Below are 14105 nucleotides of genomic sequence, written 5' to 3' on the forward strand. Positions count from 1 at the left end.
TGTCCACAGAACCGCCTGTCCGTCCCTCTAACTAGAGAGTGCCCTATAACTAGCGCTCTCCTCTTCTCCCCCTTTCCCTTCTGAGTCTCAGAGCCACAGACCCCTTCACTGCAGCTTACACCTGCAAGGCTGTCCCCCCCAACAGTTTCCAAAGCTGTATACTTATTTTTTAGGGGAACGACCATGGGGGAACCCTGCACTGCCTGCTTCTTCCCCTTCCCACCTCTAACTGTTACCCAGCTACCTCTGTTCTCCGGCGTAACTATGTCCCTGTAGCTTCTATCGATCACTGTCTCAGCCTCTCGAATAATCCTCAGCTCATCCAGCTCCAGTTCCAGTTCCCTAACTCGTTCGGTGAGGATCAGGATCTGACTGCATTTCCTGCAGACGAAGTCGGCAGGAGTATCGGTGGTCACCCCTACCTCAAACATCCTGCAGGAGGAACATTCCACCGCCTGCGCTGCCATGACTGTACACTTTGTCTCCAAAAACAAGAACACTGAGTCAATAACCTGTGGACTTTAAAGTTAGGTTAGAGGAGGCCCTACGAAAGTAGGACCTGGGGTCTAGAACACACCCACTCAAATACTAATCACTTACCTTCCCGCCCAGCTATGCGCTCCAACCTCACTTCCGCTGTCCGCTACAGGTAAGTAATTTTGAAACAAACTGTCTTACCTTAGCTGTAGTATCCCGGGTTCGCTTTTCCTCGGCCGCTGCTCCCACTCAAATGTTGATAGAAAGGGCCTGCTGACTACGCCAAACTGTCAGAGAAATTCAGCCCAATGATTCAGAGACCACAAACAAGAATCGCGGCGAAACTTGACAAGCGGTTTATTAAAAATAAAATGATATCACAGAAGAGAAATTGACCAGGCTGACACAGAACTGATTCTCTGCACAGGTAAAAATAATGACTGCAGATGCTGGAAACCAGAATCTGGATTAGTGGTGCTGGAAGAGCACAGCAGTTCAGGCAGCATCCAAGTTCAGGCAGTGCCTTTATTCCTGATGAAGGGCTTTTGCCCAAAACGTCGATTTCGAAGCTACTTGGATACTGCCTGAACTGCTGTGCTCTTCCAGCACCACTAATCCTGATTCTCCGCACAGGCGGCCAGAATTCTCTTCCCCGAGCGGAAGGTGCCGGTAGGTTTCATAAGGTTACAACACAAAGGTGATAAATGGTAAAGCAGTTACAGTATAATGGTGATAATTATAGAGGGATTAAAACAAGAACAAACTGAACGGATATTAATCAAGTGTCCAGCAGTAGCAATTCATTTGCAATTAACACAGGAGATTCCAGCCATCTCTGTGAGTAGGTGAGAATGTCTTGAAGATTCTTTATTGTATTTCCCGTCCGCATGAATATGTGCAAATATCCCTTTTCCTGGAATCCAGGTCTGTCCGTTCTGTTCCTCCTGCGCGCAAAGTCTTCTGGGCCTTTAGGTCTGCCTCTTTGTTTTTGTGGTATTGGTTTGAATGGGAAATGAGCCTGCCCTTACGGTGGTGGGACCACAGTGCTAATAGGGGCTGGGAGCTTACTGGGAAGGCTATTTGGGAAGTGTATTCTCTCGCCTGGGAGTAGCTTGGCCATGTCTGGTTTCTCTGTTAGCCTGTTTGGCCGAGACTGGGGCATTGTGGGTGTGTTCTGTGTGTGTTGGCAGGCTTGATCTCTGTGCTTCACATGTTGTTTGTATGTGGTCATGCTGCAAGGTAGCAGATCTTTTCCCCCATGACCACCAATAATATTTTAATGTTAAGGACATATTGAGTGTTCCAATAATTATCTTAACAGGCATTTTAATTGATGTTAAAGTTGGTTTGTACATTGTTCACAACGTGAATGTGCTTGAAGGCCATGGTCAAGATGGCATGGATTCATAATCTTTCAAGGAGGCTATGTATCTCCTTTTACTTTATTTTAAATGTAGTGCTACCTGCTGAAATGCAGGAATAGAAATTGTTAAAAAGAGGGAAGGAGGGCTGCATCCTGAGTTCTTTTTTGCCTTTCTGGTTGTCCAGATTGGAGCAGAAAAGTGGCATCCAGCCTAACACGTCTGTCAAACTGGATAGTTGTCAGGCAGGAAACTTGCCACAAGCCTTTACTGGTCATCCTGCTATTAAATTTGACAGGATGTGAAAGAAATCTTTAATTTTGTGTTTCTAGTCTAAATGTTTTTCTTCTCGAACCACCTGCACGATCCAACCTTCCTCTCTTTCTGGCTTTGAGTAACTATCCAGCACCGTGTACTAGAACTAGAAATAAATCTATATCATTCCATACATCATATGATTCCTATAGCATTTTGCTACTGTGAAGTTTTTCTTTTCTTTCTTGGGATATGATTGGTGCAGGTTTAGATTAGCATGTATTGCTCATCCCTACCTGCCTTTCAGAAGATTGTGATTGTCGTTTGACCTACTGCAGTCTACAAGCTGAAAGAGATTGGAAGTTCTAGAATTTTAACCAAATAAAATGAGGGGAAAGTGATGTGTTTAAGCTGGGATGGTGCGTCACTTGAACTGGTCATTGTAGTTAGTGGTGTTCCAGGTTGCGTGTTGCCCTGATACTTCTAGATGTATGGCTTGTCCATTTTGAAGTTATTGCCAATCAAACAGTTGCAACTCATTCCTGTACACGCACTAGCAATGATATGTTGGTGATGGAAAAAGAGGATGACTTTGACCCAGATGATACCAAGCTTTCTTAGTGTATTGATCTGGGTGCCTTGCAGGTTTCTGTGAGACTTTGGGTAGACAAGAGATGAGTCACACATCACTGAATACTTAGCTTCTGACCTACTCAAGTTGGTACAAGTTTATGTCACTGGTCCAATGAGTTTCTGGCCATTAGGGACCCCCTGGTTGTTGCTTTTGGGAGATTTCAACCATTCAATGTTAAGATGAGGTGACGAGGCTCTCTCTGAGACCTGTGTATGACATGAATGCTACCTCTTCGACTTATAAGCCTCAACTTGAATGTTGTCCCTGTCTTGATGCATGTGGAACTGCTTCATTATCTGAGGAACTGTGAAGGAATTTGAACTGTGCAATAATTATCAAACACCCACTTTTGACCTTTGCAATTTGCCTGAGTTAACTATGGGCTCTCTGGTTTGCAATATTAGTGACTGTTGCCCATCCAGCCTTGCTAGTAACATTAAAATATTATGGATTGAACAATTCACGTTAATCTTCAGGACAAAAGTAGATTAACAGTTAAAATAATGAAACCGGCAGTACGCTTCAAGTGTAACATAAAAATATTGAGCTGGATTTTAACTTCATCCAACTATCAAAAATCTGGCAGTAGACAATAAAAGGTGTGGAAGAGCAGGTGTTGGACTGGGATGGACAAATTTAAAAAACACCCAACACCAGTTTTAGGCTAGCAGGTTTATTTGGAAACACTAGCTTTCGGAGTACTGTTCCTTCATCGGGTGGTTGTAGAGTATAAGATCATAAGACACAGAATCTGTAGCCTTATGATCTTACACACTACCACCGCCAGATCAACGAGCAGCACTCAAAAAGTTAGTGCTTCTAAATCAACCTGTTGGAATACAACCTGTTGTGTGATTTTTAACAATTATACGTGGTCATGGGTTTACTCACTGGCCTCTTGCCCTTAACTGGGTAACTTCAGCACTAAATTGTAGAATGCTGCCTAACAGTGTCATGGTCCTTTTGAGCTCCAGTTGTTTAACTGTGATCATAATCTGCTGTTTTATCCTAAAACTGTACTGAGGGAGCAGTGATAGCAAACCCTTTAGTTTCATTTGCCAAAAGCAAGAGTATGGTTCAAAGGGAGCCTGGATGGCAGGTACCTTTGATTAAAAATAATTGCATCTTTGGATGTAGGTTGGCTCGCTGAGCTGGGAGGTTCATTTCCAGACGTTTCATCACCCTACTAGGTAACATCTTCATTGGGCCTCAAGCAAAGCAGTGTGCATGATTCCTGCTTTCTATTTATATGTTTGGGTTTCTTTGGGTTGGTTATGTCATTTCCTGTGGTGATGCCATTTCTTGTTCTTTTTCCCATGGGGTGGTAGATAGGGTCTAACTCGATGTGTTTGTTGATAAAGTTCCTGTTGGAATGCCATACTTCTAGGAATTCTCATCATTGTTTCTGTTTGGCTTGTCCTAGGATAGATGTATTGTCCCAGTTGAAGTGGTGTCCTTTCTTATCTTATGTAAGGATACTAGTGAGAGAGGGTCATGTCATTTTGTGGCTAGTTGTTGTTCATGTATCCTGGTGGCTAGTTTTCTGCCTGTTTGTCCAATATAGTGTGTGTTACAGTTCTTGCACAATATTTTGAAAATGACATTAGTTTTGCTTGATAACTGTATAGGGTCTTTCAAGTTCATTAGCTGCTGTTTTAGTGTGTTGATGGGTTTGTCGGCTCCCATGATGCCAAGGAGTCTGAGTGGTCTGGCGGTCATTTCAGACCCCTTGGTATCATGGTAACCGATAAACCCACCAAAACACTTAAACAGCAGCTAATGAACTTGAAAGATCCTATACAGACAACAAGCAAAACTAATGTCATTTACAAAATACTGTGCAAGAACTGTAACAAACACTACATTGGACAAACAGGCAGAAAACTAGCCATCAGGATACATGAAGACCAGCTAGGCACAAAACGACATGACCCTTTCTCACTAGTATCCTTACATAAAGATAAGGACGGACGCCATTTCGACTGGGACAACACATCCATCCTAGGACAAGCCAAACAGAGACACACATGAGAATTTATAGAAGCATGGCATTCCAACAGGAATTCTATCAACAAACACATTGAGTTAGACCCCATCTATCACTCCCTGAAATAAAGAACAGGAAATGACATCACCACAGGAAATGACATTACCAACCCAAATAAACCCAAACATATAAAGAGAAAGCAGGAATCATGTACACTGCTTTGCCTGAGGCCCACTGAAGATGCTACCTAGTAGGGTGATGAAACATTTGGAAATGAACCTCCCAGCTCAGCGAGTAAACCTACATCCAGAACCTAGCCTGAGCTACAAATCTTATCAAAACTCGCTAATTGCTTCTTTGTCGATGGATAGAGCAGGAATCAGCTTCATCAAAAGAACCTGCGTGGATGTCTCCAAAGATCTGTCAGCCCTTTTAACAACTGACACTCTTAAGGCTGCTTGGTGTTTTGATTGCTGATCTGCAGAAACATGTGGACCTTTAAGAAGGGTGTAGCATTGAATTCATCTCTATCCTGGTGGCTGTGAGCCTATGAGAAACAGTATTATCTCCCAGAATGAAATTAGCAGTGGGTTAGCGGCAATAACACGAGCAAAGGTGTTAGCCTTGGCTATCTGCTAATCTGCCAGTGGACGAAAAGCTCAGGCAATATTTTCCAATATTTAAGTATTCTGTGCTCACATTCCATTTTTACAATCGAAAATAATTGATTATCTGAAAAACTATAAAATATACTTGACAGGATATCACTTAACTGATTCACAACAAAGTTTCAAGTGGGTAGAGTCAGTGGCCAAGTAATGGAATAGATTGGAAGATTGCCAAAAAAAACTGAGAGCAGACAATGAAAGTTAAGGGAGATTTCTTGGTGTTGTAGGAGATTCAAAGTGTCATCCCATTTGGGATGTGTATTAAGACCACATACACAAATAATTTGGACTCTGCAATTGGAAGTCTTATGTTAAAATTCTTTAATAATACTACATTGGTGCTGTTAATAAGATGGAAGTCAAGGGAGGTATTTTGTTAGACATAATATGGAGCTCATTTATTCTGTGTAAGGTTAGAAATTAAATGGAGTAAAGCAGCAAACAAATTTGCTATAACAGATATCTACATTGTTAAAAATAGCAACACAAAATTTTGATATGGCCACAACAAGTGAGAAAATAGAGAAAAATGGGAAAACTAATCTCAACCCACCTTTGATAGGCCCACTTCCAGTATTAATTGAGGTAGGTTAGAAATGTGACTCATCTGTCCTCTTCAGGCAGATTGGTCATTTAAATTATTATAATGAGGCTGCGTGCCTAAGATTTTATCTCTGTTGCAGATTTAACGATGGCAAACCGGGTTTCCCGAACCTCGGGAAATCCGAAAGGTGAAGGGAGGCGCGAACGGCTGGATGGAACAGGTAAGTGCCTTTCCAGCACTACTTGTGGGTCAGGAGGAGCAGGAGTGCTTCCCTAGTCCGCCAAGCTTACCTGTTTCCATCCCCTTGATCAGACACCCCTACCACTACCCAGCACGATTTCTCTGTTTCCAGTGCCTGAGTCTGAACCCAAAATCCCATCCCACACCATTCTCAAATCTTCAGTATATATTTGGAAGGATCACTGCTGAATGATAGATCTCCATAAGCACCACCATGTCTGCCTTCCCCCACACATTACCTACCTCTGCCCACTCCCTACTCTCTGTTACTTTTGAGACTCAAGATTTTGACAGGTCGAACTATTTAACATAATGAAGCATTTCAATTAGGTTGATTTGGAGAAACTGTTCGAACTGTAGGTAAGTCCAGAACAATGGATATTGGATATGCATGGATTTAGGAAGGACATATATATGTAGACAATGCTGAAAATGTGGATCTCATTGTCACATGAAGTCGTTAAACAATAAGTGTGTTTAAAGAGCATCTTAATGCGCATATTAAAGAGAAAAATATAAATAGAATTGGCAGTGGTGATTTAAAGGGGAGGGGTTTGTATGAGGACTGAACACCAGCAGAGATCCTTTTAGTCAAATGGACTAAACAGCAGTTTCTGTGCTGATAATTCTATATAATTCTATGTTTAAATCATTTATTTTATCTGTTGCATATTTAGTTAAAAGTACTACTGAATAAATGGAACATTATATTCAGACATTTAAATGCACTATGACTGTTGGTCAAAATTTATATTTAAGTGCAAAAATATAACTTTTGACTTTTTTTGCTTGTAAATGAATTGAAATATTCAGGTTATACATTTGAACGCTGAGCTGGTAAATTTGTTCTCAGATGTTTCGTCACCATGCTGGGTAACATTGTCTAGTTTCCTGGCTGAGAAAGTAAATAGAATAGTGAATTTATACTTAGAAGACAGGGGAGTGGGTTGACTAATGGGCCTTGTTTTGAAAGTGCCAGGGAGGGCAAAGGAGACAAGATGGAGGAAAATAAGTAAAAGAAGGCTTGAGTATTGACAGTGAACAAAGAAAAGGTCACCTTCCAATGGGCAAGAAAGAGGTGGGGCAGGTTTAAATTTCATGTATGTAAGTACACAGAGTATCGTGAACAATATTGGGGAATTAGAAGCTGAAATTGCTCCGGATGATATGACAAAATAGTATTAAGAGAAACATGGCTCAAGCTAGGAGTGGATACCACATCCCAGTTATAAGGTTTTTAGTAGAAACAGAGTGGGTAAAAAGGGAGGAGCTGTAGCAATCTTGGTCAAATATAGTGTTGTTGAGCTTGAACGAGATGCAGTTACTGAATTAGAATCTATATGGTTGGAGGTGAGAAACAGGAAGGGAGCAGTTACCTTGTTTTTATTTATTATAGGCTTCCAAATATTTGGGAGGAAGTAGAAGAGAGCATTTGTAGATAGATTATGGAAATCTGCAGGACAAGTAGAGTTGTGATAGTTGGTGATTTCGATTAGCTGAGAGTAGAGTGGGAAAGAGGTATTGTGGGGGGTACGAAAGGGGAGAGATTTCTGCATGTGTGAAGGGGAACTTTCTGGAACAGTATATTTCCAGCCCTACAAGGAAGAAACTGTGCTGGTTTTGGTTCTAGGAATGAGGTAGACTAGATGGAGAATATGAGAGTGGGAGAGCATTTGGGAAATAGTGATCACAATATAATGGGTAACATATTAAGTTGGAAAAGGATAAAAGTCAATGATTAATATCCCAGACTGGAAAATGGCAGACTTTAGGTGTCCAAAAGTTTAACTGGAGCATGTTGATATAGAAACACATTTTGGCAGATAAAGCAATAGAAGAGATATAAATAGGGTACAAGCTAGGTACATACCTGTGAACAATAAACACAGGGTATCAAAAGCTAATGTACCCTGAATGTCTAAGAATAGTGATGAGAAAATAAAGAAGAGAAAGGAAGTATATGATGCACATTGAATAATTATAGCAATCGCAATCAGCAAAAGTATATCAAATGCACGAGTGAGGCTAAGGCTAGAACAAGGAAGTATGAGTAGAGATTTGTGAGTTGTGCGAAAACAAATTGGAAAATGTTCTTAAAACATATTAATACTAAAAGATTAGTGAAGGATAAAGGCCCATAAGGAACAAGCAAAGTAAACTGCTTACTGAAGCAAAGGGTATGGCAGAGATACTATGTGAGTACTTTGCTTTTGGCTTCACCAAATTAGAAATTGGTGATATTGGCTGAGTTGAAAATGTGGGTGTTGAGCAACAGAGCAGCACACTGAAAATGTGCAAAAATATTTGGCAGCACTCTAGGTAGAGAGATTGCTGGGCCAGATTGGGATGGTAGCTGAGAGACATGAAGGAGCAAATTGCAGAGCCTTTGACAGAAATTTTCCAGGTGCCTCTGAACACAGGATTAGTCCCATGGCACTGGAGGATTGCAAATGTGATACCATTGTTTAAGAAAGTGGCAAAGAATAACCCATGAAGCTAAAGGCCTTACAGAATGAGGTCAATAGTGGGAAAACTGATGGAAACCGTAATATGAGGCAAGGTAAATACACACTTAGAGAAAAATAAGTTAAATCAAGACAGTCAACATCAGGTCATTTAATTGGATTCTTTGACAAGGTGATACTGGCAATAGATGAGCGTATTGCTGTATGAGTTATATATTTTGACTTTCAGACAACATTTGATATGATGCTACATTGCTAGTTGACGAACAAATTAGAAATCTTTGAGATTGACGGGTTCTTGGCAGCAGAGGAATAGAAATTAGCTAAAAGATAAGAAACAGTGCAAAGTTATAGATGGGCATTTGTGATTTTTGAGAAGATTTGTAGCTCAGGTTGAGGTTCAGGTTGTACAGTTGCTCGCTGAGCTGGAAGGTTTGTTTTCTGACATTTCGTCACCATGCTTGGTAACATCATTAGTGAGCCTCTGGTGAAGCGCTGGTGTTATGTCCCGTTTTCTGTTAATGTTTCTTGGTCTCTTAAGGTGGGTGATATTATTTCCAATTCTTTTTCTCAGAGATTGGTAAGTGGGGTCCAAATCAATGTGGTTTATTCATGGAGTTCCGTTTTGAATGCCAGGCCTTTAGGAATTCTCATGCATGTCTCTGTTTAGCCTGTTGTAGGATGGATGTGTTGTCCCAGTCGAAGTGGTGTCCTTCTTTGTTTGTGTGTAAGGATACCAGTGATAGTGGGTCATGTCCATTGGTGGCTAATTGGTATTCGTGTATCCTGGGTGGCTAGTTTTCTGCCTAAGAAAATTACTTCTGGTCACCCAGTTATCAGAAAGATATTTTCAAGCTGAAGAGGGTTCAAATGAGATTTACCAGGTATGGGCATGGAAGGTTTGAGATGTAAGGAAAGACTGGGACCATTTTCACTGGAGCATAGGAGGTTGAGAGGCGACGTCCTCATAAAATAATGAGAGGTATAGATAGAGTTTGTGATAGTTGTCTTTTCCTAAGGACAGGGAATTTCAAGACAAGGGGGCATATTTTTAAGGTGAGAAGAGGTAGATTTTTTTAAAAAAAGGCTAATTTTTTACACAGAGGGTGATTCACATTGGAATAAACTTCCTGAGGAAGTGGTTGATGTGGGTACAATTACAATGTTTAAAAGACATTTGGATAAATACATGATAAGGAAAGGTTTAGAGGGAAGCGAGCCAGGAGCAGTCAGGTTGGACTAGTTTAGTTTGGGATTATGGATTGGTTGGTCTGAAAGGTCTGTTTCCATGCTGTATATCTCTATGACTCAGAAGAGACACAGAGACAATACAAGCTCAATGATACAACTTTGCGGAGAGTACAGGAGCAGAAGGACCTTGGGGTTCAATGCAGAAATCTCTGAAGTAGAAACAGTTGTTAAGAAGGCTTGTAAGATCCTTGAGTTTATAAATAAAGACATAGAGTATAAAAGCAAGGGAGTGATGGGATTTAAGGAAGGGTGTTAAAGCCTTGGAGAGGGTGCAAAGGAGATTTGCTAGAATGACAACAGGAATGACAGATTGGATTAGAGAATTTGGGCATGTTCTCCTTGGAGCAGAGATTAAGAGGAGATCTTATTGAGCTGTTCAAAATTTTGAACAATTTTAACAAGATAAAGAAGAATATTTTGATTCCATTAATTGGTATGTCAGTAATTATGGGTCACAATTTCAAAATTGTCAGCAAGAGAGCTAGGAGTGTGATGAAGAGTAACTTCGTTGCTCAGAGAGTTGTGAGGATTTGGTATGCGCTGCCTGAGAGAGTAGTGCATGTGAATTCCATGGGAGGGTTGAAAAGAGCTGGATATATATTTGAAAGTAAAACATTTAGAGGGCTGGTGAATCACACTAGCTGGGTTGTTCTTTTAGGAGCAGGTGCAGACATGATGGGTTGAATGGCTTCCTTCTTGTAGTACTGTAGAATTCAATGATTATATATTTTAATTTTGTTAATTTATCAACGTACATGTCCTTGGGAGAAATACAGAAGAATCTGCCATCCAATTTTGTTGTTTGGAATGTGTTAGGACTTATTAATCTACACAATCATATTTTTGTTAAATCACAAAAAAAAATTCCTTCCAAAGCACAGTTTTATTTCCTGGCAATGTTTCTATTTCTTTGCCATATTACATTGAAAGATTATTGATAAATGTATGCACAACTTAATTAAGAGTAATGTTCTCAAAGCTTCTCAAAATGTCTTAAGAGGAATGTGCTAATAACTTGTGCAAATGTAGGATATTCAACAAAGAACGGTGAATAAAACAAAGTATGCGGGCACAGTTGTATATAAAACTGATTTCAATGTACTGCTGGAGATAAGGCAGGCAAATTGAGTTGAAATACAGCTCAGTCGTGGTTTAATTGGATAATGGAGACTCTTGGCTGGACAATTTTTGATCCTTTGTTCCTTACGTGTATGCTCGGCAAGTGCAGTTTGGGTAAGTGATCATCCTGACCTAATATGACATCACCTGGCATTGTAAGCACACTCATTTTTCTAGTTTAGTAGAGATGTTCAGTAAATGCTACTATTTTCAAATTCTTCAGTGCTTTGCTTAGGAGGTTGTATCACATATTGATATCTGTGACATACATAAACGATAATCACATGACCATAGCTATTTCTGAATGAATTTCTTGAATGACATGATTTGCTGCTCAAAAGGGCCCAAGCCTTTAACTGACAATCTGCTTTTCTCACCAAATATTCTTGTCCCTGCATGATAGATATTAGGTCAAAGTTTCTTAAGCCAATGTATTTATTCTCCAATTGGTTGACCCTACCTCTTGCCTGAAAGGTTGAGATTTAAGTCTCACCTGCTCTTGCAGTGTGTTATAACATCTTAGAACAGATAGCTCAAAAGTAACTTCTAATCACAGGAGTTTCTATGAATGCATGCCAATTTTGAGCTCCAGTACACAAGTGCAACATTCCCAAACATGTAATCAGTTTATTCAAAACTTTTGCTGGCTATTAGCTAATTTGTGGTATGTTCTGCCTTGCGCTGATGATCATAGGATCACTATCTGATGCTGAGTGTATGCATTGATTGGGTCAGTTATTTTGGTTCCTTCAGTCTTTGGTGGTTTTTATCCTGATCGCTATTCAATTACGCTTATTTTAATTTGTTGGCCAGATTTAAATTTCTGGATAATTGACAATCCATTCAGCCACCTTCTGCCTGCAGCCTAAAGACTCTCTCCCTATAATAATCCTTCACTTTCATCAAACCTATGTAATGTTCATAATTTCCAAAATTGCATTTTTGGAAATAAGTTATGGTAAATTGGGTGAGACTGGGAATTTTGTATAGAAGTGCTAAGAACTTGAAACCAAGAGCAACAGTAAATAAATAAATCAGGGTCATCAATTAGACTTAATGAGATGATAAATGATACCAACGTTAATAGGATCAGAAATGCATTAAATAAAAATTGACTATGCATAAATAATTGAATAATAAATAGGTGTACAAAACTAAAAACAACCTATAATTAAACAAAATTTAAATGAGTTGTTGGGAAAGCTGAGATATGTTGTTTGTAAGTCATGAGAAATTTTCAGGACTTTCTATTTGTCCTTAGAAATCATGCAGAAAGTAGCAGGAAGTGTCTCCAGTAATTAAAATTTTGAGCGGCTGGATACCGAGTGGGATATCTGAAATGCTGGGAATTCCCCACAGAGTGGTTCTAGGAGGTATTCACTTTGTAGTGAGCTATAGCTGCAAAGGACAGGAAAATGATAAATAATTGGCCATTCAAAGTTGTAGGAAGAGGCAGGTAGCACAGGAATCTACCAGGTTTGTTGCATTGTCAAGTTGATTTTTAGTGCTAAATAGGAATGTGCATACAAATACCCCTGGGAGAGTGTCGTTGGCACTCTGTGGCAAATGATTGTACAAGATTGGGGGAAGTGAGGGCAGATTGTTGGGGTATAGCAAAGTATAGAAATCCAGCATGTTTGATATTCAAGAGTATGGACTGGTGTTTCTGTGGGCTCCCACATCCTGGTGCCAAGGTAATAGACATCACTAAAATGTCTACAGGAATAATTTGAATGATTTCCACATCAATATAACTGGGCCTAATGTGCTCATGGGAAGTTTGCTGGTGGAATAGTGAAAGGAAATTCAGCACCATATGCTAATGCTTTTTGTTTAGATAGCTCGCAGCAATGATATCTTGTATATTTGAGAGAACAGATTTGTAATAGGTCTAACTATGACATTCCTGACTTCGAGAAAGATAAAATGAGAAAGTACAACCAATTTTCAATCCTATGTTGTCCAAGTATAATTGTAATTACTTGAACTTTTGTTTAGAAATGTTGTTTATGTTGGTTCCTGTGCAAACCTAGACATTAAAGATTTTTTAATGAATTGTAAACTAATGATATGAATGTTAAAATATTCTCATTTAAATTCCAATGCTACCAGGGAACCAATCTATGTTGCAATTTTTGGAAATTATCATGATTTAAAATTTGAAAGATCTATGTGCATAATAAACCTGACCAAGTCTCAATACTAACTAACTGAATATAGCAAAGTTATCTTGCAGGATTGTGAGTAACAAGAGGCCACTACAATGAAAGAGATGTAAAGCCAAGGGACTACTGCAGTTTTGTTAGTTATACCATTTTCAGTTAGTTTGGGTTACTTAAGAAATAATAATATGGAAACAAATATACTTGCTTAAAATGAAGCTCTGCAAAATCCTTTACTGAGTCACAGCTTAGAGGCATAGAGTACAAAAGCAAGGATGTCGTGATAAGTCTTGATAAAACACTAATTTGCCCTTGATTGGAGCATGTATCCAATTCTGAGAATGGTAATTTTGGAAGAATGTGAACGCTTTAGAGGAGATATATAAGATTGTTCCTGAGTGAGGATGTCAGTCACATGGATAGATTGGATAAGCCAGTTCTTAGAGCAGAATAGGTTAGAACACAACATAGAACTTAGAATAGTACGGCACAGGAACAGACCCTTGTCTGTGCCGATTATGATGCTATTCTAAACTAATTCCAACTGCCTGCACATGGTCCTTATCCCTCTATTTCCTGACTGTTTATGTGTCTGTCACCTCCCCTGGCAGCTTGTATCAGGCACAGACCAAAATAACTCAACAGAGGCCTGTATCCCATCACCAAGTCACCCTTTATTTACATGTGGAGAGTCCTTGACACTGATCCAGCTCCCTCAGAGTCACCTCTCAGAGTGAACAGGATGTCTGACACTGTCAGTCAGGGCACCATGATTGGGCCAGATTAACAGCCCCAATCAGGAAACTCATACTCTGAGGTCCACCTGGCTGATCGTGTTACAATGAGTACACCTACCACCCTCGATATAAAAAAAACTTAACTTGTACATCTCCTTAAACCTATGCCCCCTGGTATTTGACACCTGGGAAAAAGACTCTGACT

At 39.8% G+C, this 14105-nt stretch overlaps 1 protein-coding gene across 5 annotated transcripts in view; it reads left to right on the plus strand.

Moving 5' to 3' along the window:
• The window catches only part of LOC140492103 (protein phosphatase 3 catalytic subunit alpha-like), a 426658-nt gene that overhangs the window by 186158 nt on the left and 226395 nt on the right, over positions 1 to 14105 (plus strand). For 3 of the 5 annotated variants that reach the window (XM_072590850.1, XM_072590848.1, XM_072590852.1), the window contains one exon: positions 6066 to 6146. The exons of the other annotated variants lie outside the window; for them this stretch is intronic. In XM_072590850.1, the coding sequence (XP_072446951.1) occupies positions 6066 to 6146 (81 nt within the window). The remainder of the gene's footprint in view (positions 1 to 6065; positions 6147 to 14105) is intronic. 5 annotated transcript variants of the gene reach the window in all.

This window comes from Chiloscyllium punctatum, chromosome 20, assembly GCF_047496795.1.
Source record: "Chiloscyllium punctatum isolate Juve2018m chromosome 20, sChiPun1.3, whole genome shotgun sequence".
Taxonomy (NCBI): Eukaryota; Metazoa; Chordata; class Chondrichthyes; order Orectolobiformes; family Hemiscylliidae; genus Chiloscyllium; species Chiloscyllium punctatum.